General features: G+C 49.4%; 1 protein-coding gene across 5 annotated transcripts in view; it reads left to right on the top strand.

Moving 5' to 3' along the window:
* TNIK (TRAF2 and NCK interacting kinase) overlaps positions 1–24,450 on the top strand; it is a 156,934-nt gene that overhangs the window by 98,565 nt on the left and 33,919 nt on the right. For 4 of the 5 annotated variants that reach the window (XM_067001986.1, XM_067001987.1, XM_013174722.3 and 1 more), the window contains exons 8-15: positions 1,854–1,908; positions 2,406–2,484; positions 6,377–6,552; positions 8,131–8,197; positions 9,749–9,953; positions 17,686–17,796; positions 18,311–18,397; positions 19,968–20,168. In XM_067001986.1, coding sequence (XP_066858087.1) covers positions 1,854–1,908; positions 2,406–2,484; positions 6,377–6,552; positions 8,131–8,197; positions 9,749–9,953; positions 17,686–17,796; positions 18,311–18,397; positions 19,968–20,168 — 981 coding nt within the window. The remainder of the gene's footprint in view (positions 1–1,853; positions 1,909–2,405; positions 2,485–6,376; positions 6,553–8,130; positions 8,198–9,748; positions 9,954–17,685; positions 17,797–18,310; positions 18,398–19,967; positions 20,169–24,450) is intronic. The other variant, XM_013174723.3, reaches the window with a different exon arrangement.

Here is a 24,450-nt window from a genome sequence, read left to right on the forward strand (position 1 = left end):
AGCTGGCACCTCCTCCACCCCCAGGCCTGGAGATGTGTCAGGGACTGTGCTTCAGATGAAGGCACCAAAATTAGTCTGGGTTCTGTTCCCGACGCATCGGGTGCTGAGTTATGAATCATTAGGCAGCCCTATACATGGTGTCCAAAATAATGAATTAGCCACCTTCTGCCAACAAAAAACAAGTCGCAGCAGTGCCGTTAAGGAAGGTTCTCGTTTTCCCTTGCCCAAGCACACGCTGTCTCTTCCTCCTCTCCTGCCTGCGAGGGCTGAGCCATCCTTCGGGGCTCCTTACAGGACCGAGAGGTGTAGCTGTAGGGTTTCTTTTTCTCACCTGGGCTTTCCTACGGCGTGGCCTGGTGAGGAGTGGAGCTCGCCAGGGCTTTCTGGCAGGGGGCTGGGGATATAATTATTCCTGTTTGCAAGTGAGAAAACCGAAGGAAAAGGGATACAATCGTGCAATCAAAGGAGTTTTCCAAATAGCTGCGGTCTCTGTGCACTGATCATTCAGGAGACTCAACCAACCATGTGGGCTGAGGAAGGTTGGGAACAGAGTAAATGAAAGTGCCCGCTTCTCCTCCCACTGGCGAAATGCTGCTTTTCAAGCTTGTATTTAACGAGCAGTGCATGATTCAAGAGAGTGTCCTGAGGTATCTCAAGATACTTAATGTTTCTAATCTATTCCCGACAGCCTGTTTTCGGTGGCGCTGTAACAAATCCATTTCTGTATCATCCAGCTTTGAGCAGGGAGCCGACAGCCCCGCTTGTCCAGGACCCAGATTGATGCCGTGGGCTAAAAACACCCCTGGGATCAGGACATGGCTGTGATGGGGATTAAAGCCTGGCCGCTGCACTGCGTCCTTGTAGCTGGATGGTCAGGTCACAGGGCATGAAATTCCGAGCTTCGGCCTTGGCTCTGCCAAAGGCTCAGGAAAGCAGCTGGGATTTGTGCACGGGATGCTGTGTTTCAGCTCAGCCTCTCGGGAAGGGGGAGGCAGTCCTGGTCAGTGCAGGCAAGATGTCCCCATCCCTGTCTGCATGGGGGCACTGCTGGCTGCAGTCTGGGTTAAACATCCAGGCACCTTTCTGGCACCAAGAAGCACCTCCAGATGGTGGCAAGGTGCTGAGGGCTAGTTGTACATAAAACTGTCACCAAAATACTTACTGAAAGTTGTGGTTTTGACCTGTTACACAACAAAGACCTCACACAGGAAACCAGCGTAAGGATTTCATGCCAAACCATGCAGGTGACACTGAGCCAAGTACTCCCGTGCTGCTTCGGAGAGAAGTTTCACCGCTTACACTCCATGGCCATCAGTAGAAGCAGCCGTGATGCCCAGTGCTCGCTGCTCAGAAGCAGGGTCACTTGGGGCTGGTCTCCCCTCCTGCCCCTTGCCACTCTCTCTATCCATGGAGCAGGAAGGTGGTTTGTTGCTGGTTCACTGGGGATTTGGGGTTTCATCCATTGGGCTGTCACAGCCACGAGGGCATACTGGGACCTTTGGGGCACCAGCATCTCCCCAGGCAGCGTCCCCACCGTGGCCACTGGGAGCAGCACCCAGCAAGGTGGCTGCAGGGGTTGGCCGCGTCCCACGCCTGAACTGGTGTGGCATCCACCAAAAACTCTGCAAAGACATTGAAATAAAGCTGGGGATAAACAGCAGGGCTGGGAGTCTCCTCTAAAGCCCTAACAAACGGGCAGAGCATAAAAGATGAGCTCCTGTGCTGCGGGTCTGGGATCTGGCGGAGAAAACAGAGACCCAGCTCAATGGGACAGAGCTCTGGGGCTCGCTCGGTGCTCACTGTCGTGACAGTGCTCCACGGCATCACGTGTTTCCCTTTGCTTTGTTTTACAGAGTGACTTGTGGTCTTTGGGGATAACGGCCATCGAGATGGCGGAAGGCGCTCCCCGTAAGTAGATGCCTGGCTCTGCTTTAATTAACGCCTCTCGTAACTTGCTGGCATTAGCTGAGTGGCAGCCAGCACAGGGACCTGTGCGAGAAACACCGTGCAGGGAGTTTGCTGAGCAGCCTGGGCTGGGTGAAATGGAGTTTGCGGGGTCCAAGGCATGGTAGGAGAAAGCTGCCAGATCAGCGTGGCCCGGGGAATTGGAGCAGTGAGCAAAGGCACACAACCCCCGTGTGGCTCCTGCAACGTCACCTGAGCTTTTTGTGACTCAGTTTCCTCCCAGAAAAATGCAGATAATGAAGAAGGTGAAGGAAAGCAGTTAAAAGGCTGCTCCTCATCACTGGTATGCTACTGGCCACCAGTGCGGCACACTGGGTTTAGCTGGCACATCCACACCATTCATACTGCCTTAATTTTGGAGTGCCAGCTCTCTCCTTGGGAAGCCCACAGGGTCTGGGAGACACCAGGCCCTGTTTAATGCCTCTTCTTGCTCTTTGCAGCTCTCTGTGACATGCACCCCATGAGAGCCCTCTTCCTCATCCCCCGCAACCCAGCCCCGAGGTTGAAATCGAAGAAGTGGTGAGTCTCTTTCTCGGTCTTCAACGGTGGTAAAACGGGGGCAGGTTTGGGCCTGGGTCTCCCGTGGAGAGGTGTTTTGGTCTGCAGGAGTCACGGCTGTGAGGTGAGGAGAAGATAGCTGGGGAGGTAGCGAGGGAAATGCCTCTCACACTGCCCTTCCCAGCACCGAGACGGCTTTTCCAGGGCGCTTTGTACAGCTGAAACCAGATGACACCTCGCTTGGCTCCCCTTTCTTTCCAGTAAGGTTCCGTTTGCAAGTGGAAACATGCACCCGTGCCAGAAAAACGATAGTTTATCTTGAAGGCCCAGGAATGCGGAGATTTGTACTTAGTTTGGGCTTTATTTTAAAATTTTGGAGGAAAAAGTACATCACAGTTTTGTAAAAAAGCAGGGTATGCCAATAAAAACCCTTAGGAAAAATATTCCTGAAGCCCAGCAGATGTTGTTTTGTTACTGTATGTTCTGTACCGATGGAGCTGGAGTCCTTAAAAACACTCATCCTTGGTTCGCACTCTGCCTGCCTCAGGTTCAGCAACAGTTTTGTCAGGAGGGATCTGCCAGGCGTTAGAGAAACAACGCTGCCCCTTCCTCCCAGATAGGCTGAGATCAACGAGGAGAGTTTTGCTTTATTCCTTGAAATGATGCATGTTATCTTTTCGAAAACGTAAAGAAAAAGGCAGCAGAGTAATTGGCAGGAACTGAATAGACTTGGTGCCAAAGCAGGAGGTGTGCTGTTGCTGGGAGGGGAGAGGCATGGTGGGGGAGTTTTGGGGTCAGACCCCTAAAAACTCACCCAGGCTTTAGCAAGAGATGACTTCGTTTTGTCAGCCCCATCCTCAGACGTTCCAGTGCAAAACCAGGACAAGAGGGGCCTTTCCTCGCTACCTCTGCCAGAGGGTATCGAAGGTGCTCCCTCCTTGCACAGTGTTTTTAGTATGCCATTAGATAGAGAGCTGAGAAAACAGCTTAGGCACTTGTTTTCTGCCAGATCACCAGTCTCCTACTCCATTATGCTACACTGCTACAGCGCAAAATGGATTGTAAGACTTCAGAGTTTATTTTTCATACAAATATGCTGTTTATTCAGCAAAGGCTTTCTCAGCCTCCAGACAGAAGGCAGCTGACAAAAGCAGGCTTTGAGCAGACTATTTTCCCCATCTTCTTAAGGTAAAAACTGAACCGGGGTGGTCGTTATGTTTTATTTCCCCCTCAGTAAGTGCCTGAGATGCTTTGATGCGTTTTGCAGCAGCCAGGGTATTGCTCGACACCACCTTCCCCTCCTGTGTGTGGCAGGTGGCTCTCTCTCAGATTTCCGTGTCCTAAGCTTTGCTCCTCTGCTTGGTTGCACAGCTCAGCCCTGAGCAGCCCGAGCAGTTGGCTGTTTGAGCTCGGGCTTTGCTCGTGTCCTGTCCTTGACTCATTTCTCAGCCAGAGGTGTTGGGCCTGGTCAGGTTGGGGCCCAGAGCTCTGCAAGACGTATCAGGAGAGGAGATGCTTGACCAGGCTCTCACAGCGGCTCTCTAGCTGCCAGTGGGCTGTTTTTCAGAAAAACAAATCTCAAGAGAAAAACAAAATAGAGAAGGGTTCAGATCACACAGCCTGCCTGCCAGCTCCTCCTTTCTGCATCCTTCCTTTTTTCTTTGGGTCTGGGCTTGTTTTTGCTTCTGTGTGCGGCAACACATGAGAGTACCCAAGGTAGGAAGATCATCTTTTTTATGTAAAAGAGACAGTTAACAGACTGCAGCACCTCTGAGGATAATACGATGAAAGCAGCTGACAGGTAGCAGCAGCACAGGAGCTGCCCAATTGAAAATCCTAGAGAGGAAAATATTTTTATTGCTTGCTAGATCCTTGAACTTGCTTTTAAAGCATTGCTGTGCTCCTGTGAATTTAAAGACTCTTTGGTATCCTTTTCTCTTCCAATTAAAACCAGCCAGCAATGAAGCTTTATTTCCTTTCTCCTGCATTTCACAGGTAAAATCTACGTGAACTTTACTGATGCCATTACCATAAACACTTCCTAACCCTGCCTTATAGGAAATGACAAAACCTCTTTGTTAATGAAGTGATATTTGCACTGCAATAGCACTTTTCATCCAAGAAGCTGGAAAGCCTTTGCAAACATTGATTTAAGCTTTGCAAACCCCGGGAGCTGGAGGAGCGGCAGTGCGTGTGGCTGTGCAGATAGGCTGGCTTGCGCCGGGGGAGGCGATGAGCCGTGTGAAGGTGTCACCCTGAATCGGAGCCAGGGAGAAAGAAACCTCTTGTCTGCTGCCTTTTTGGGAAAGAGTGCCGAGCACCTGCAGGCTCCCGGGGCATTTTGTGCAATGCTGAGTTGGGTTTGATTCTAGCTGCTGCAGATGGAAACTTGTCACAACAGCTTGGTGAGGCGCAAGGTTGGTTCTTGGCTTAGCCAGCTGCCGACAGAGCCAGGCTGGGCACAGAGCTGTGTCCTGCATCCCTCTGCAAATACTGCATCGGAGCCCTAGGAGATGGACAAACCCATCGTTTGCTGAAGGATAATTTTTAAACTACTTCATCTCGACCACATCTGAGGGCACACTGGGCTGTGCGCCCATAACTGGAGCCTCTCTAGGTTCAGACTGAGAGGAGAATCATTTTTTAGAGGTGTGTTTTTAGAGCATCACATGGACATGCCCTTGTGGAATACACAGAGACACTGGGTTTCTTGAGGCAAGGTGCAGAAGGAAGATTGGCTCATTAATAAAGCTGGAGGGAGGATTTAATTGGATCCAGTAGTGTATTTTGTTTTTGCATCTCAATTTGTATGGATTAGCACTTAAAAGATAAATCACTTTTAGTCTGACAGCTTAAAAGTAAAATCCCTGAAAGCTTATTGTTTTATTTCTCAATGCAATTCTGTAGTATCTGTTGGCTTCTGACATTAATTTGCACTCATTTTCCCATTTGCTGAAGCAACATACAGCGTAGTGGCCTGTCAACATCCCTCTTGTAAATCCCTGTTCTCTTGGGTTTATTATGTGGCGAAATTAGTTCCAGCAAAACTTTCGATATGTAAAAACTTGAGACTAAGAGAAATTTGTTTATTAAAGATTTGGCTGAAATTGTTTTGGCTGAGATCGAATCTAACTGTTTGCTGGTGAGGAGGGGTCTCACCGAGCCGTGCTGTGGGAAGGGCACGTCCCATTCGCCTTGGGGACACTGGGGTATGGTGGACCCCAAGAGTTGGTGGGTCACTGTGGAGCAGTAACACCGTTAGGGCTCATCCAGCATCGCTCAGAGGTTCTGTGGGCCCTGAGCTTTAAGAAGCGATGTGATATTGGGTGGTCAAATCTTAAATAATAAATAAAAATGCTCAACCTAGCTTGTCCCACTGGTTTTCAGAAAGTTACATCTCTTGTAATGCAGCCCAGGGCCACAAAAGTCTGAGTAACAATCCTTTAAGGAATGGTATTTATGTCTGTATGTGTGGTCTCTTGATTCTTATCTGCACTTCAGAGGTCAAAGGGAAGGGAGGAGGAACATTTCCATGCATTTTGTTGGTTGCCAGTGATGCCATTTGGCTTTGGTCATTCCCCAGTTATACGGATGGTTCCCAGGATCAGCAGAATGGTGTTTTCCCCTAATCACACCTGCAAAACTGTAGATAACAGCATGCATGGGAAGAGTAGGAGAGGACAGAATGATAAACGTCACTTGTGATGGTGCAGCTTTGAGACCGTGCTAAGTGTCAACAGGGAAGTTGCCTGAATCCTCTCAGAAGGCTGCATCTGAGCAAGAGTAATGTAGCATCTGAGCAGTGTTCTCAAATACCCACAGGTTTCTCACTTTGTAATACAAGAATCGATGTTGTTAATTGTTGTTTGGTTTTTTTTTTTCCCCCTTATCTTCCTTTTCTGTCCTGGGCCAGGTCTAAAAAGTTTCAGTCCTTCATTGAGAGCTGCCTGGTGAAGAACCACAGCCAGAGACCAACCACGGAGCAGCTGATGAAGCACCCCTTCATCAGAGACCAGCCCAATGAAAGGCAGGTCCGCATCCAGCTCAAGGACCACATCGACAGGACTAAAAAGAAGCGAGGCGAGAAAGGTTAGTGGAGAAGCTTCTCTCCGGGCAGTCACTGACTTTTGCATGTCCTTGGAGATCCCTCATGTAGACCAAGGTCTATCAGTGCAGGAGAAGCATGTGGGTAGAAAGAGAAAGGTAAAAAAGGACCAGGCTGCTTGCAGTCTCAGTGTCAGTTTCCCTTACTCAGGTGGCTAAATTTCTTCCCAAACAGGTTGAGTTAAGTAGGCATGGTCGTCCTGTGTGAACCGTCTTGTTACGGTTGTAAGGTCCAATTATTTTGTTTGGTTTGATTCCTCTCAGTCATAACCAGAGCTGAAATGAAAATAAGTATCTGTAACAAAACAGGTGATGTTCATAAAGGCTACAGGTGATTGTCATTAGAGCTAATTGGTGTTTTTAAATCTTTTTTCTCTGATGAAAAATAGTGTCTTTTTTGTCCAGGTGGTAATTTCCACATGGAACATTTAAGCTTTGATTCATTAAAATGTGTGTATAAAACGTACGTGTGTGTACCTACATATAAACGTGTGGGAGGGAGAAACTGCTAAGCTGAATTTTCCCAGGTCCCTTACTTTAAGTCTGTTGATCTGCGTGACATTTTTGCTGCACTAGCGACGAGCAGAGTTGTGCAAATGAACATCCAGATAAGACCCTTGCCCCAAAGCAATTCCATTGACTAGCAGTAACCTATTAAACTGAATGTTTTCAGTGAACTCTCCAGGCCCTATCAAAGTCCTCTGAAAGGAAGATCAGATAGCTGAAGAAACTTGTTAAAGTACTCTGTTGCTTGTGAGCTGAATTTTAATTTGAGAGCTCATTTGTAGAATTCAACAAATTAATATATATTGCTATTTCCCTTCTTATTGGTAGCAATATTAATTTTTCATGTGTACCTTCCAGCCCCTTGTAATAGATTTCACTATAATCAAAACAATAAAGCTGGATCTTAGTGAAGTATTAAATGTGTTTAGTCTGGCAAATGAAGGTTGTACCCTAGAGATGGAGAGTAATTGGATAAACGCAAGCCTTTCTTTTACTATCATCCCCTTCATCTGATAAAGATGATATCCCAATAGAAATCACAGTGTGTAGCACAACATTGCAGTTGGGCTTTTATGTAGATGTCTTCATTGCCTGGAAAATATACGTGTTTGCATAGGAAGAGTGTATATTTAGGGAGAGAGAAGTTCTCACCTTCAGAGCAATAGTTAAACCCCACCTTCCATTGCCTGTGGTGCACCTCGCTTGCAAGAACTCTTCTGAAGAGGGTTTTTGCTGCATTGGGGTATATCTTTATTTTATGATTACTTTTCGTCTTTGCTTTGAGTTCGTGATTGCTGGAGGCTGTCGCCCACTGCAGCCAGGACTGCAGCCCTCTTTCTGGCATGCCGAGCATGAAAGGCGCCAGGGAGACCAATAAAGCTTTCCCGGCCTTGCAGCCCCCCTAACATCAGCAAGTGGACGGAAACAATGCTGGGTATTCTTTTTCGTGCCAGAAAAAAATGAGTTTTCTGTTCTCCCTCAGAGCTCTGGGGTTTTCAGCCATCAGAAAAACAGATGAGTCCAGTAAAGGGCACTGATAAGCAATTATGTTCCTAGATGAGACAGAGTACGAGTACAGTGGAAGTGAGGAGGAGGAGGAAGAGAATGACTCTGGAGAGCCCAGGTAAAAATTAACATTTTGTTTCTACCCTTGTGTCTCTTTAACTCTGTGTGAAGTTGGCTTGCATTACAGGCTCATATGAACTAGAAATGGAAAAAGGACAGTTTGATCACTGAGTCCCATTCCCTGGCAGAACAAAGTATATTCCCCCTGTTAGGTGGTGGGTGGGAATTAAGCTGATGCTGCAGATCACCTTGGCTGAAAGCCTGGGAAGAAGACCCGGATACCTCATTTGCTGTGGGACTGCAGTGCAGCCCGGTACTGTCACAGGAATGCGGCAGGTCCCCTTGGTATGCTGCGCCCTGGTAGGCAGCCCTGCTCCGTGCCATTAGAGCTGCTGTGCTCTCAGGGGTGACATGGGCAGGCAGGGTGGGATGGCGTGGGTACCAGGGCAGGGTGCCCATGGGATGCAGATCATCCGGGATGCATCAGCATCATCCCTTCCTGCTGTGAAACGTAGCATGGACTCTAGGTGCCCCCCGTTTACACCAGTCCTGTACCACTCTGGTTTGCCGTAGTGCTGTTTTCTTTCTCATACGATGTTTTCCCAACTGCTGCAGAAATTACCTCGTTAAATATATTGACCATAATTCAGCAGAGCCAGCACAGTCATATTGATGAGGAATTACACTCTTTTTTCTTACCCTGTATTTGCTAGTCTGGGTCTAGAAAGGCTCCTGCAGCTTTTTCTTCATGGGCTGCATGTGCAAAAGGCCTTGCTTGCACACATCAGCTTGTGGGATATAAAACTGGATGTGCAGAGCTCGCTGCTCAGCTTTCACGTGCAGAATCATTTGCTCACACACAGATGGGTATGCTCGCCTGAACTGTGCTGTAAGGAACTGCCCCTATGGGTATTTAGATGTGGAAAAATGTGGGGTGAAATTAAAGAAGCTTCTTGAAAATGTGCTTCCTTATATCCAAGTGTATCTGCCTCCCTGTTTCCATGCAACTTTTCACCATGAAACCTTCCCAGTGATGCTGCAAGCACAATAGATCTGGAACTTTCTTTTATGACATTTTTCAGTCTCATTGTAATTAGTATCAGATTATTCCATTATTTCCCTGAGATAATGTAGTATTTTAATAGCTGGCAATGATTCATGCTAAATGTGCTTTGTGAACAGCTAAATATAGTGCGTGCCACTGCAGCACAAGGGACTTTGGTGAGAAACTTACTGTAAAAGAAATCTTCAGCAAATAAATTGTCAGTGAGCTGTAAGTAGAGCAAGCATGCTCTGTGGTCTGGGCTGGCCTGCCAGGACATACGTCCACACATCTTGTCTTCTTCAGGGCTTCTATTTAAGAAGAAAAGAAAAAAAAAAGGAAGGGAGGGTGCTGAGATGTTGTGAAACTCATGTTCCACCTGGCACAGTGCCTCCTGCACTTCCCTGATGCTTGTGGCACCCCCTTCCCTCCATCCCTGCTGTCCGGGCATGCCTGGGTGCTTTGGGGGTGCACAGCCATGGGAGTGAGGGTCGCAACAGATGAATGCATGTGAAGAAGCCTTAAGGATGTGCATGGGACCTTCTGTGGTGCTTTTCTCCCGTGCAGCTCCATCCTAAACCTGCCTGGAGAGTCAACGCTGAGACGGGACTTCCTGCGGCTGCAGCTGGCCAACAAGGAGCGCTCGGAGGCGCTGCGGCGGCAGCAGCTGGAGCAGCAGCAGCGGGAGAACGAGGAGCACAAGCGGCAGCTGCTGGCCGAGCGGCAGAAGCGGATCGAGGAGCAGAAGGAGCAGAGGCGAAGGCTAGAGGAGGTAACTGGCCAGCCTTGAGCCGATACGGGGAGCTGAGCAGCGGGGTTTCTGGTAGCAGGTCCCGGTGGCTGCTTTCAGCCTGTTTGACAATCATTTCCTAACCTTTGTGGTTGGTAAACTCAGACGTTTTGTTACACTGAACAAAACCCCCTGTTCGTGCTTTTTGTGTACCTACCTCCAGCTGCTCTCCTCAGCACACGCGAGTGTTGCCAGCCCTTGTGGAGGTAACAGAGCTTGTTCTCTATGAGGAAACCCTTTAAATACCAACCTCAGAAGGGTTCCTGGGACTGCTGAGCACAGTTAGTCCTGTATCGGTGTGATAGCTGTACTCAGTCCACATGGGCAAAACTCAGGACAGATGTCTGTCACATTCATTGTCTTTATTTTTTGCTGTGGACCGGGGTACTTGGGAAGAAGCTGAAAAACTCCATTCACCCTTTCCCCACATCCATGCACCACTTATGTCCCATTTAATCCCTAATTTCAGCCTTGGTCCTTTTAGCCCTGCCAATTACAGTTTCTCTTTTGGGGGAGGAGCAGATGCCTGCCTGACTTGAGCAACGATCCCTGTGCCCCGAAGCATAAGATTTCATTACCCTTGTCTTAACATACCAGCTACAAATACGATTGGTCATAAAATTATCCACCCCATTTAAAATCCAGCTGCAGTATTTCACTGGGTGTCCCTGGGTGTTGGTGAGTGGCACGGCCTGGCTCTGTAAGGAAGTGCTCGCTTTTGGCTTTACTCACTGTTCCTGGGTTGTAAAAGTCCACAAAAGAATAAGGGGTTTTCTTTTGCTTGTAGTTTATTGATGTGGTTTTGGTCAAAGAGACCCATTGACTCACACAAGCTCATCCCAAACATCTGATTGAAGGCTTTATGTGTTAAGGGTGATTAAATTAGCTTTCTGAAGAGGTCACCAATATGTCTGAAAAAAGTCTTGCAGTAAATGGGCCAACAGAGCACCCGCCCCCTTAGTTTGACTGAGCCACAGCATCTGTTTTGTTTACCCTGGGTCTCCCTAGACTGGGTTCCTGTGGGCCGGGTAATGCCCCTGGGCTGGAAGCTTAGATGAGAAGGAATTTCAGGCAGCTGACTGCACGTGATGTGTGAGCAATGTGTGGCCCTCTGTCAAGGTGGTCCTGCTGTGGCTCTCTTTGAGGCGAAAACCAGCACTGGCTAAGCACAGGCTGAGCTTTTTTCAGTCTGGTAAATATGTAGGTCTGTCATGTTGTCAGTGTGCAGAGCGTTCTGTGTTCAATACGTTGCAAGTTAGGCTTTTCTTGCTTCCTGCACGGTTCACAAAGCTGGTGAGATGACAAGGTTTGCACATGCACGCACCCCGAAATCCTCTGCACCGATAAATGTTTATCTAAGGACTATCGTAAGGAAGCCTGGATCTGCCATTGTCAGAGTGTGCTTGCTGGAAGCAGTACAGAAGTGGAACAACAGCAGGATAAAAGCAGACACCAGATTAGCTGAAATCCTGTAATGAATACAATACTTGCCACTGTATTAATATGTTCTCTTCACATAGAAGAAAATTGTTCTCTCTCTTTGCCTGCGCTCCTCAGGCAGGTTTTGATGGAGGACTAATCCCCTCGCTAAGCTGGCAGCTCTGCCCCAGGCTGCCGAGGCACAGCCCCAGCCTGCTCTGCCCTTTCCCCCATGTCATTGCAAGCTAAAGCCACCATGGCCAGTATTTAAAATCAATGCCTCTGTTTCCAATGACTCTAACAGCCCCCTGGGCTCTTTGCCCATTACCTTCTTTCCAGCTGCCTTACAGTGTTCAGATCTAAATTGAAAGGGAGATTTCAGCTGGAGCAAAGCAGGCCACGAGAGAAAAGGTATTTTTGCTCTCCTGCTGTGTTGGACAACTGGGAAGGACAGTGGGATGGTAACTGAAAGGCATCCTCTGTCCGGCCCAGCACAGAGCCACCAGCACGATCAGTTAGGATTAGGACGGAGCAGGGAGCTGTGTGCTGGCAGCTGCGGTGTCCCCAGCAGCGTGGGCGTCCCCTCCACCCAGTGGCACTCACGTCCCAGGGCAGCCTGTCCTTGGTCAGACTGCTCCTGCCGCTAATTCTGGCACCAGCGATGGTTGTAGTTTGGTATTTACGTTCTCCCCAGACACTTCGGGGCGGTGTGCGCCTGGTGGCCGGGCAGAGGCTACCAGACGGTGGCTGTCACAGCTGTGCCGAATTCGGTATCGAGGTCAGTGCCCGGAGGCACCCAGCGCACTGCTGCTCTCTTGCTGCATTTCTGCTCCAGAGAGCAGCGCTGGTCCGGCTCAGTCTCATCACAGCGGTACCCGAACGCTTCGGCAGCAGCCAGGCGGTTTCCTTTTGGCCTCTCTGGCTCTTCTCACAGTAGCTTTGCACTAACTTTAGTTGTTGAGTCTCGGCTCTGGATTTATTCTGGTTAATGGGACCAGGGTTTCTTCTGTGATACTTCACGGTCTGACTAAGATGCGGTGTGGTCAGTGCCCATACCTCTAACGGGCAGCGCCGTACCCACAGATCTCTGGGAAGAGGGACCAGTGGAAGACTCAGATTACTACATTTTCAAAATAAAGCTGACCTTTAAAACCCAATAAAGCAGCTGGGACAAATAAACACTTGGAGCTGGTGGCTTTTGGGGTACCTAGGTCAGCCTGTTTAATCCTGCCAGACACGGTACCATGTTTATAGGAAGAGCTCCGACTCGTAGTAAAACACCACGGACGTGGTCAGGCTGACTGCGTGCGTCAGCTGGCCCCAAGTGCGGTACCAAAAGCTTTGACTTAGAAGGAGGTGAAGCTCAAAAATGCTCAGAGCTGACTTGTGCTGGAGATTGGCAGAAAGTCAGTGGATGCCCCGGGGCCAGGGGTGTGTGGTAAGGGTGCAGGCAGGGCTCCGCGGGGCTGCAGGGCCAAGGTTACAGGTGCTCCCCAGCTGCTCGCTTGTGCAGACTTGGGGGAGAGGCAGTTGCTCTGAATTACGGTGCAATTCCCAAGCCATTTTCCGGTTTAGATCAGAAATGTGTTGATCCAAAGTGTTGGGCCCAAAGTTGTTCTTCTAGAAGGAAAGCAAGCATGGCCGTAGGCAAAAGGGGGATGTGCTGAGGCTCATCTTCCCTGGATCACAGGGAGTAGGATTGCAGCTCGGTCATCCCTCATGCAGAAAGTTTGTTGTGTGATGAATTCAAACTGTGCATCAGAACTAACTGCAAGAACACAAAAATTAGGGAACTGAAGAGTATCGATAGATCAGAGAGCACTCAGGAAAGCAGTATTTGTGTAATGCAGAATGGCGAGTTGGCTTGAATGTATTTTAGTCTTTCCGTATATATATAGTCCCCTAATAGACTCTCCAGGTGTTGCCGGCACAGAACGAGCCTTGCTGCACCAGGTTTACCACCGAAACGCCAGCTGAGCTAGAGGAATAACACATGTCCTGGGCGGGAGCACTGGGGATACTGCGGGACAAATCTCTCCGCAGACCCCGTAGCAACAGTGGGCAAATGTTGTCAGGGGAGGTTTCATAACCTCATTTTTGTGTCGTGTTGTGGATTTTTTTTTCCTTTTAAGGCAGAAAACAAAGGTCAGATCTTTACAGGGAACGCACAAGGCAAATCTAAGCACCTTGCTGTTTACATGTGACATTTCAGCCAGCGCAGCTACAGAGCTGGAGGTTCAGTGGATAAAAACTTGCTGCAGCTCTGCTAGATGTTACCCATCTACTGCAAGTGCTTACAAAGCAATGCAAAAGGTTTCCAGAAATTAATTACAGGTAAACTTAGGCTAGCTACAATTCTGTTTATTGTTTTCTGGTGCATATGCAGGTGTCATACAGCTTGTAGGAACGTTTTCATTAGGACAACATTCTCATAGTAACAGGGTTCGTGGTAACATTGCAGTGATCCTGGCAGCAGCCAGCATGCCCGTATAGAAGGGAAGCTGTATTACAGCATCTCCTATAGTACAGGTGTGCACTAAGCCTTACATTTCTTTAGTTTTTTGTTTATAAAGCCTGCAGACCTCATAGTTTCTGAAGCACGAGCCTCTTCCTGCACACAGTCTCAGTCATGTTCCTTCACGATGAACCCAAACAAAACCTGCAGTGGTTCAGAGCGTATCCCATCCCCATTTGCGGTGGTAGGAAGTTCTGACCCAGTTTTTCTACCAGTGGAAAACACCTCTCTGTGCTCCAGTGCTTGGTGTGTCAGGGAAGATGATGTTCCAGGCACAGTCACTCTTTCCCTGGTGGCTTAGATAAATGAGCCTGTCACAACAACACAACCACCTAGAATATTTGTTTGCATTTGTTACTTGGAATTCCCCTTCCACTTCTTTGCTGCCTCATGCTCTGCTTGGGAGCAGCCACTGAGGTTTCTGAGAGCTGCATCTTGCGGGTGTTAGTGCCTCGCAGAGCCCGCGTGGTTCGTGGGGAGGCTTTAACCCTGAACAGCTCTCCCGTTGCTGCTCTTCCTAAACGCGTCCTGTACAGCAAAGAGAGCTTGCTCCTTTGAAGTCCTTGTTCCATGCCGGACCCCCAAGGGCCTTCCCACTGGGGGCTTTGCCTTCGTTTGTCTTCCCTCATCAATATTTAAAACCTGTCATTTCCTGTGCGGCACAAATAAGATCCCATTCTGGTTACAAGCATCTACATATAGCTTTACCTGCAGAGTTATATAAATGCAGCCCTAATTAATTGGTGCTCTTGCCTTGCATGAATAATAAATCTGGATAGTGTAAATACACACAGTAGTTGCAGGCTTGGAGAAACGTGGGAAGCGTGCGCTCACAGTGGGAGGGAGAGGGCAGAAAACGGGGAGAAAAGGAGGCAAATAGAGCTCTTTGAATCTTTCATTTCAATTTTCAACTGCATCTTGCAGATTTAAAGTCCTACTTCAGACAGGGTCCCCTGTCATCCTGCTGCTGGTGGGCACAGGAGCAGACAGGGGTGGAGGGGAGGTGGGTGCATCGCTGGGGGCTGAGGAGCAGCTGGCCCAGCTCCAAAAGACGGCGGCACCTGGGGGACTCAGTTCCCAGCTCCTGGCTTTGTCTAGGCTTTGAGGTGTGCAGGGGGCTGGCGGTGAGGTGTGTGCCTTTCAGGAGAGGCCAGAAACGGGGCCGGCTCACCGGGCGGTGGGGTGTGCGTTTGGCTGGAAGGATGGCAGTGCTCAGCTCCCTCCTGGGAACGGCATTTTCTGTTCTCTCTTGGAGGGAGTTGGCTTTGTGTGCCTCCTGGATAAAGACCAATCGGGTGATTTTTATCGGAGAAATAGCTGTGGCATTCAGTCCTCTGCCTCCTGCCAGCCAAGCCCAGCCTACACAACCATTATGCGTTTTATTCAGCAGCATGCTTTTTTAGCAAAAACATAAAAAATACAAAAAAAAATGCCCCTCCTCCCTCCCAAGCCAAACCAGTGTGATACAACTGCGGTTGTGAGCTCGGGTTAGGGTATATTCAACCCGTGCTCCGTGCTCCTCGGGGCCGTCTGAACGCATGGCAGCAGTGACCTCCACAGCATTCATTTGAGGAGGTCAGGCAGGAGCTGGTGAAGCTGGGAAATCCCGTGTGTCGCTGTTAGGTCCCGGTGCATCTCCTGTCTAGAATAGAGCTCAAAGCATAAAAACAGCCATACGTTGCTGCGCTCGACAAGGACATGCGTACGCGCAGAGTAACACATGCATCCCGTGGGTAGTGTGACAGCGCGCGTGGCGTGGGACACGACAGAGTCTGTAGCTGGCAGGTTATTTCAGGTTTAGTGCGATTTTCCTTCCCTGAGGCGAGTTAAGCAGCACTGATAAATATGGCTGTGGATGGCACTAAAGCTGTGCTGCAGCCCTAGTGTTAATCTGGAGGAAATCACCAGACACTGTGCAGGATCCCTGTGGATGTAACCTGTGGATGGAGAGGTGTGAGACAGGCGATGACTCCTTCATATATTGCAATGTGGGGGCATTTTTGTTAAAATACTCATCTATGTATAGATAGCTATCTATAAATACATAGCTACATATCTATATAGAGACATATCTGCAGATAGATGTCTCTGTAGATAACAGATACCAAATTCATCTATGTACACAGTGCAGGTTTACTGCACAGCACCAGTTTAAAGTACATGCGTTTTCACCTCCAGATAGCTCAGCCAGCTCCTTGGGCAGAGCCTCTGTAGTCAGCTGCCTGTTCCAGACCTCCGTGTGATCGAACTACCGTGCGGCATTTAAATCCCTCCAGTTCCTTCCTTGCCCTGGCAGTCTGCTCAGCTGCTGCGTGTCGGCAGTGGCAAAAATGTCCGGATGGAAAAAAAAAATGGGGAGGGGGGAAAAAGGCTGTGATTTATGCTTCAGTGGGCTGCCTCCCAGTGAGTGCTGCGTGTGCGTTACTGCACCCAGCGGATGAGTTACCAGATGAGTTAGGCGGTTGCAGTCCCTGCTGGCAGATATTTGCATTTGAGTGCCCTCTGCTGATGAGCCGGCTGTGGCGGTGCGGAGCAGCCTGCTGCCCCGTGGGTTTCATCCCTAGGGCAGTGCCCATGGCTCGCTCCCAAACCCCTGCTCCTAAGCAGGAGATGCCAGAGCACTTCGGGTGTCTGCAGGTCCCTGCCTTGGAGAAGATGCTTAGCAGAGGAGAAAAATCATGAGTCCCATTCTTTGTACCTTCACAAAGAAGGAAGGAAGGTCTGTCTCCCTCATGTAATCCACATCGGAAGCGTGGGTCACCCCAGAGCAGGTAGTAGATGATCGCCACCGCAAAACACCCCAGACTGCTGTTCACAAAGGCATTACAGAGCTGAGCAAGCAGGGACACATAAAATCATAGAATATCATGAGCTGTAAGGGACCCACAAGGATCATCGAGTCCGACTCCTGGCTCCACACAGGACCACCCAAAAATCAGCCCATGTGTCTGAGCACGTTGTCCAAATGCTGCTTGAGCTCTGACAGGCTCCATGCCTTGACCACGTCCCTGGAGAGCCTGTCCCAGTGCCTGACCACTCTCTGGGTGCAGAACCTTTCCCCAACCCCCAGCCTGACCCTCCCCTGTCCCAGCTGCATGCCGTTCCCTCGGGTCCTGTCGCTGTCCCCAGAGAGTAGAGCTCAGCGCCTGCCCCTCCGCTCCCCTCGTGAGGGAGCTGCAGGCCGCCATGAGGCCTCCCCTCGGCCTGCTCTGCTCTGGGCTGAGCAAACCAAGGGACTCAGCCGCTCCTCGTGCATCGTGCCCTCTAGGCCCTTCACCACCTCTGTGGCCCGCAGACCAGGAGTCCCAATCATGCTTGTTTTGTGTTTACAGGAGGCTCAGCCTGTTAATAGCTCATTATTTTCAGTAGGGCACGTGGCGAGCATGTATTCTCCCATGTCAGCGAGCAGAGTTGCAGGGGGATCGGAGCAGCACGTCCTTACAAAGCTGTATCGATTGCCGGGGAAGAGGCTGTAAATGTGTGAGCCCTTCTCATAAAAAGCAGTTTGATCTTCAAACAACTTGACTGAGAGCCTTATTTTTCTTAGTAGATAACATGACTGACAGGTAAGAATCAAGAAAAGGGAAAACCCTTGGATTTTGGGTCTTCTGTGTTAGGTTTTGACCTCAGCAAATAAAAGAGGGACGTGTTGCCGTCCCCGTGGGCTGTAGCTCTCCCAACAGCCCCCCTCAGGCCTCTCGGGTGGTTTTGGGCTGCAAGACGAGGGGACGCTCCTGCTGGCGCCGTGTGGCAGCTGACCTGTGCCTGTCCCCCCTGCAGCAGCAGAGGCGAGAGAAGGAGCTGCGCAAGCAGCAGGAGCGGGAGCAGCGGCGGCACTACGAGGAGCAGATGCGGCGGGAGGAGGAGCGGCGGCGCGCGGAGCACGAGCAGGTAATGCGGCGACCCGGGGCCGTCGGCCTCAACGTGCACACCTCTCAGTCTAATAAGATAAAAGGCCCATCTTCTCATAAGCACTTATATTTCTTTGCCGCTTTCACCACTTGAGAGTAAATTGCTTAATTGTCAGCGCTGCGTGTGTCGCTTCCCACTGTCCTAATTGATTTCTGTGTGGATCCACTTGTTGCCCGCAGGTTGGAGGCACTCGATGCAGGTTTTTCCCTTCCTCCCGTCCCTGGGGTGGGGTTCCGTGCTGCTCCCAGTTAATGTTTGCTGTTTCCCAGCAGTTTTAGCTCTTTTCCCTCAGAAGCCCCTTGTAGAGCGGTGGACGCCCTGGGCTCTTCGGGCAGGGTTGGAGGGTGCCCGGGCTGATGGATCAGTGTCAGCTCCCGGGTGGGATGGATCTGGGTGCCCACCTCGTGCCCCCGACAGGCTCTTCCTCTTGAGAAACACTGTCTCTTTCACCTTCTCTCTCTTTTTCCTTTGATCCTTGCTGCCATGCCTCCAGGAGTACATCAGGCGACAGTTAGAGGAGGAGCAGAGACAGTTAGAGATCCTGCAGCAGCAGTTGTTGCAGGAGCAAGCGCTACTTCTGGTAAATGGGAGGCCCTGTCCTCACTTGCTGCTTCCCGCCCGCATGCGCCCGTGCCCCCCGCATGCCTCCTGCCATGCCAAATGGCAGATGGCTCGTGTGTGCCAGTGGGCTGCGACAGGGACGCTGCTGCCACCCCAGCCCTGCCGCCAGCATGCCAAGCCCCCGCGTCCCCGTGCCATGCACGCCTCCCCGTGTGCCCGTGCCTGCGGCAGCGGTGTGCTTCGGCCTCCATTAGAGGCCACGGTCCGTCCCTGTTCATTGCCATGCCACTTCTGTGGCTGTTCGCAGCATGCTGGAGTGGGATGGAGCTGCAATGGCCGGGCAAACCCGTGCCGCGATGCGGGTTTTAATGGTTTGCGTGAAGGTTTGTGTTTTAATTCCCTCACAGGAATGCTTATGCTGTTTGCATTCTAGATGCTTTCTATTTAGTTGTTTTTTTTTTTAATTTAATTATTTTCTGAATGATCGTTTTTTTAATTCTGCTAGCTGTTACTCTCACTGTGTTTTCTTTTAATCCACAGGGATTATTATTTGTCTCTCTTCCTATTGAATTTATTTAGGGAAAAGCAAAACCCTCACACAAGCCCTTGCTTTTTAAACAGGCCCTTTCAAAAAGTGTTAGTGATTTAGTAATTAAACCTCACAGAGCCACAGGGATTCAGGGAGATCATACAGTTGGCTCTGCTCTGCAGCCGTTGCCACAAACAACAAATTAACCCTACAAAGTGCTCCACAAACTGGGCTTTGGCTGAGTTTTACATGAACTGATGGTGTTTGGTACCTCATTGCATTGATCCTTTGTTCTTCTCATCCAGAAAAATCTGGGTGAAATCAATAGCAACTTACAAGCCCCGTGAGAACATTATTTTATCTAATTGGCTTCTGTTTGGCCCTGGCCGAGGGATGTCAATGCTGACCTTCTGGTTCAGACGTGGATTTGAAGTCTCCCCCGGCAGCTTAGCAGTGATGTCCCTCTGCAGACCAAATTTCCACGTGCCTCATCTGCAGACTCTCAAAAGCCAAAAACCCCAAGGTGCCTCCCACCTTTCCTGGGGAGCACCACAGCCACCAAGGGACTTCGGTGGCCACATTCGCAAAGCGTGTCCCTGCCACCCTCCCACAAAGGAAGGGCAGGAGGTTCCCCAGGCCTCAGAGCAGGCTGGGCTGCTTGGTGAGCTCTTCCCCTGCATGGCTGCTCTGTGGCAACGGCTTGCACAGGTTTTTGTGCAGATGTCTGAGCCATCAGCAAGTTGTTTTTCTGGTGAGGCAGCGCTACCACCCTCCATTCCTATGTGGAAAATGGAGACAGAAATCTACCAGCTGCAAAGTGCCAGAGCTGGGATTAAAGCTCTGAATTTGTTGGCTACGTCCTCCCAGCTGCCTCTCCTCTGGGATGCTTTACAGCTTAGTCTCCAGAGTCTTTAGAATTAATGAGCTTTACCAGAAAACAGCTTGTCAGATACTTGGGCCCAATTTTCCATCCCAGCAGATAAACCTGCGGTTTGCTGTCCTGCGTTTACATGCTCGCCAGGCACCGTGCACCCGTGTCACTGTGCTTTCTTCTGGGTAGGAGTATAAGCGCAAGCAGCTGGAGGAGCAGCGGCAAGCGGAGCGGCTGCAGCGGCAGCTCCAGCAGGAGCGGGACTACCTGGTGTCCCTGCAGCAGCAGCAGCAGCAGCAGCGGCAGGACCAGAGGCCAGCGGAGAAGAAACCACTCTACCATTACAAAGAAGGGATAAATGCCAGTGAGAAACCAGCATGGGCCAAGGAGGTAGGCAAGAGCAAGGAGCACGGTGGTGCGTGTGTTTCCATGAGGGCTTGCAAGGAGGGGAAGTCTCCTGGAGAGATTCAGCCATAGCAGGGTACTTATGGACATGCCAAGAAGGAGCCCAGGAAATTCCTGTCCTTGCTCTGCTTGCCGCAGAGGGGGCAGCTGCCTGCCAATGCGGAGAGGTAGTTGTGCAGGGGTTCCTTGCTGAGTGCTAATTCAGCTTTCCATAATCAAACAGGGACCAGGCATCTTTTTCTCCCATGCCAAGGACTTTTTATCTATAGGGATTGCTTTTCTTTCATGATTTTCAGGAGTGCAAGCCACACTGCTGATTCTCTTTTTCTCCCCAACAAAAAGAAAGAATTGTTATAACAATTGTGAGATCTTGAATATTAATTATTGCCTGACTGAATAGTCTTGAAAAGATGAAGATGTGCATTGTCTGCAGTGTGGTTTCAGGATCATGTTGAAAACACTTTCTTTGTCCTTAATCTCTTTGTGGTGGTTCCAGTAAGACTGGTGCCCACTCTTGTTATTAATTTTTCTGAAGTTCTTTGGGTTTAGTCGGTTTAATTTTGTAACCCTACTCCTGGGCCAAAAGATCATTTAATAACCCGCCCATTCTTCTTACTGGGCAGGACCACTGCTCTGCTGCCAAGTGTTGGGAACCCTTTGGTCCTGGCAGAGGCGGTAAACTCTTAGCACCTCTTTATTCTCCCTTTGGTTCCTCCTTCATTCCCTTCTGATTTAGTCTTCAGAGTCTTTTGGTGGCAACCAAACATATTTCCACAGAGCTGCGGGATCATTCTCCAGCCTTTCATGTGGAAGAAGAGGCTTGGTTGGTGGACAAGATGTTCCTGCCTGAGGCCAGATGTGCCACACAACACAGCACTGAGCTGCCTCTGGTAGGAGAGGCTTCCACCTGGGTGGTGCCTGTACGGCTTTTTGTAAAACTGGGTCTCTCGTGTATCTGCAGTAGCGTTAAGAGTGAGTAGCAGGCAGGCAAAAGGGAGTAAACTCTGCCTTTCATTGCTTAGTTTTAAATAAATCATCTAGAACATTGCTGAAGTACCTCTGGCACTGTCATTGAAACTATAACAAAGATTTATAAAAAGGAATCTTATTCTTTATTTAGGATGAAGGAGCAAAGTGCTGGGTTTGGCTTTCAATTTCAAACACAAAGGCCCTCTTCTTTTATTCTGTGGCAGAGTTGTCTTTTTTTGATGTACCACTTGAAGAGGGGCGTTGGGAACTGTACAATGCAAATAAGAGTGTCAGAAGGTAGCCTCCTACCCTTTGCTGAAATCCTAGGAAAGACAAGGCTTCCTGTTGTTCTGGAACGTCTCCAGCCTCCGCCGATTAGCTGTCCAAACCATTTATTGTTCACCTGTGCCATTCTGTCCAGTTTCTAACAAAACGTTCAAAGAAATGATTGTGCCATCTTTATGCTCTTGGGAGCAGTAGTTTGATGTACTTGACAAAGCACCCTTGGGAACTCCCCCACACTACTCCTCTCTCCTCCATACCCTGCTTTATCTACTTCACACGGTCCCATTTTTAGCACAATTTAGCTACTTTGCTTGATCACCAAATCCGAGCTCTCCTTCTGCTCTGACCCTCTCCATTTTTCATACTTCTCTTTTATAAACTTATTTATCCACCTCACGGGTCTTCACGTGAACTTGGCTTTGATGACTCCAAGACCCTGCAGACATGGGATGAAGCATGAAGGTGACACTGTGGCTACTCACATTGCCGTTGTGCCTCAGCATATCCTCGTTAAGGGACTGGCCCGTTAATGAAGGCAGAGCTCTGGGTTAGGGGCTGGGCTGCAGCTCATCATTCGGAGCTTCCCAGGAGCACATTCTAGGGTTTCTCTTTTTATGCCACACAAAACAGTCTGATCAAAATAGTCCCCGCCAACATGTGTGGATGCGCATCCTCATCTGCTGTCCCTTCTTGTGAGTGGGAAGGCTTACCCACTGCAAGTTAACTTGGGGTGTAGCTTGAGTGCTGCCCCAGGTCCGGTCTGTTTACCCACATGAATCCCTTCTCATAATGAAGGACTAGCTGTGCCATTCCAGACATCGTGTTGGGACCCTCTGATCCAGCCAGGGACATCGCGTTAGCACTGTAAGCGGTACTATATTTAGCAGCTCTCTCCATTACTGCCTCTTCTGTTGCGGACCAGCATTTGCTGATCAAAGCGATGCAGATAACCAGGCCCAGCTTCTCAGTGACAAAGTACTGGCAGCTCGTTCAGCTGAAGGACAGTTTGGGGCAGATACGTGCCATGCATGGCCATGTGTAAAGGAGCAGCGGGGGGACACGTTCCCTGCAGCACAGGAAAGCACTCTGGGGGCTCGGCAGTGCCTCACAGGCCGGGCTGTTCCCTGCAGCAGCCAGCACACGTGAGCTCCTTCATCAGTCCCCGTGGCTTTTATAATTCTTTTGCTTTGAAGTTATGTGTTAAAACGTTAGCAGCTTTCCACTGGGACCTGCGCAAGAGCTGCTAGGGATGTTTTCCATTTGAGGGGAATCTTGAGTTATACACGAGATGGCTGGGGCTGGAGTGATGGATTCCTACAGAGCTCTGCGCTGCACAGTGTTGCTCTTTCCCCTCTCTGCTTAATGGTGAAATTGGTAAAGCTCCATGAAGCACAACCGGAGAGTCCCAAGAGCATCGTCTGCTGTGCTGGTGAAACCAAGTGCTAGCGAGGAGATGCTGGCAGTGGGAAAACCAAGTGCCTGTCTCCTTCACAGTATGCAGACATCCCCATTTCATTACTCTCCTGATGCCTCCCCGACGCAGGCTTTGAAGTCCTCCGTAATCAGCCGCGCATTATGGCCTGGCAGCCTGCCAGGGAGCTCCTGCTCCTTGTCAGTGGCATCATCTTTGGCTGCTGGTGTCCGTGCCAAGGCTGGGCTGATAAGCAGATTACTGGACCGAGCCTGCAACCTAGCGTTCATGCAGCTGCTTCCTTGTTCATAGGGAGTTCTCCTTCCCACCTTGATCTTCTGCTTGTCCTTGCATCCACTCCTGTGGGCATCTGAACTGAGTTCTGCACAGCCTCTGACTGCCAGTGGGCAGTGCCCGGGGGAAGCTATGAAGTCCTCTTGGTACACAGAGTCGCCCAGCTGGTCACAGTGGGCTAGAAAAGAAAGAGTCCATAACACAAATCTCTTACCTAAATTTTTCTCTGACTCCTGCTTGGCATCCGATAGAGGAGAAGATTCATTTTTATTAATATAATGGCTCTTTTGTTTCATGAATACTTACTTAACAATGAGCTGTGATTCTTCCCAAGCTAACTTGTTTCATGGCTTGCTTTTCAGCATGACATTGTAACTAGGAGAACTAAGACCTGCTAAGGGTATTTAACACATTAATGACATGTAAATGAAAATATATGTCAGATTTCTAGTTGAGATATCAAAAAATTCTGCATAGTGTATGCTGTGTGAATACCAATGCATACAGTCTAATTGCAGTGGTGCCCAGATTGCGTGTATATCTGGGCTACCTGAAACCACTCAATTTCCATCAAGATTAACTGAAAGCAGTGGGCTTTGTTTTTATTTCTGTATCAGTAATAGAGGGTTGTTTTTTTCCTTCTGTACATGACAAGATGCCAGACTCACTAAATCTAGATCAAAGGCAGCCATTTCCTGGCTGCCATGTTTATTCTTTTATTCAGATCAAACAAAAGCACTCCTTGTGGTGTTTATGGTGGTGAGGGAAAAGGGTCCCCTTGCTTAAAGACACATTTGTGAAGAAGCAAGAGCTTCTTCTCTAAAATGATCTCCTAGAAACACCTCTCTGAGGCATGCTGCCTTTTCTTGGAGCTTTATTTTTCCATTTCATATTCTGAAATGAATTATGCACTTAAAAAATACAAGTAGTCCTGCTGGAGTCTTTAAAACGCATTTATTGCACAATGCTGGGTAACGAGGATTCCCTAGTCATACAACACCCTGAAATATCTGAAGAGAATAGAGCTCCCTGTATGTTTGCATACCTTGGTTTTCAATTAGAAATGTCTCTTTACGGGGCTTTCTTATCCTTTAGAAGCTGGAGGTTCCTTTTAGGTTTCCTAATGGTATTGTTTGCTTACAGCAGAGGTCTCTGGAAGCTGAGCTGCGTTCAGCTTCTGGTGAATGTGGCAGGGCTGCAGGGACCCCTCTTGTGCCCGTTCAAAACTCGCAGTACCCTGTACAGCCATGCTGTTCAAATCAAAGCTGGGGTTTTCATATAAACCATGAAACCAGAATTCAGCAAATA

Source organism: Anser cygnoides, chromosome 9 (assembly GCF_040182565.1).
Source record: "Anser cygnoides isolate HZ-2024a breed goose chromosome 9, Taihu_goose_T2T_genome, whole genome shotgun sequence".
NCBI classification, from domain to species: Eukaryota; Metazoa; Chordata; class Aves; order Anseriformes; family Anatidae; genus Anser; species Anser cygnoides.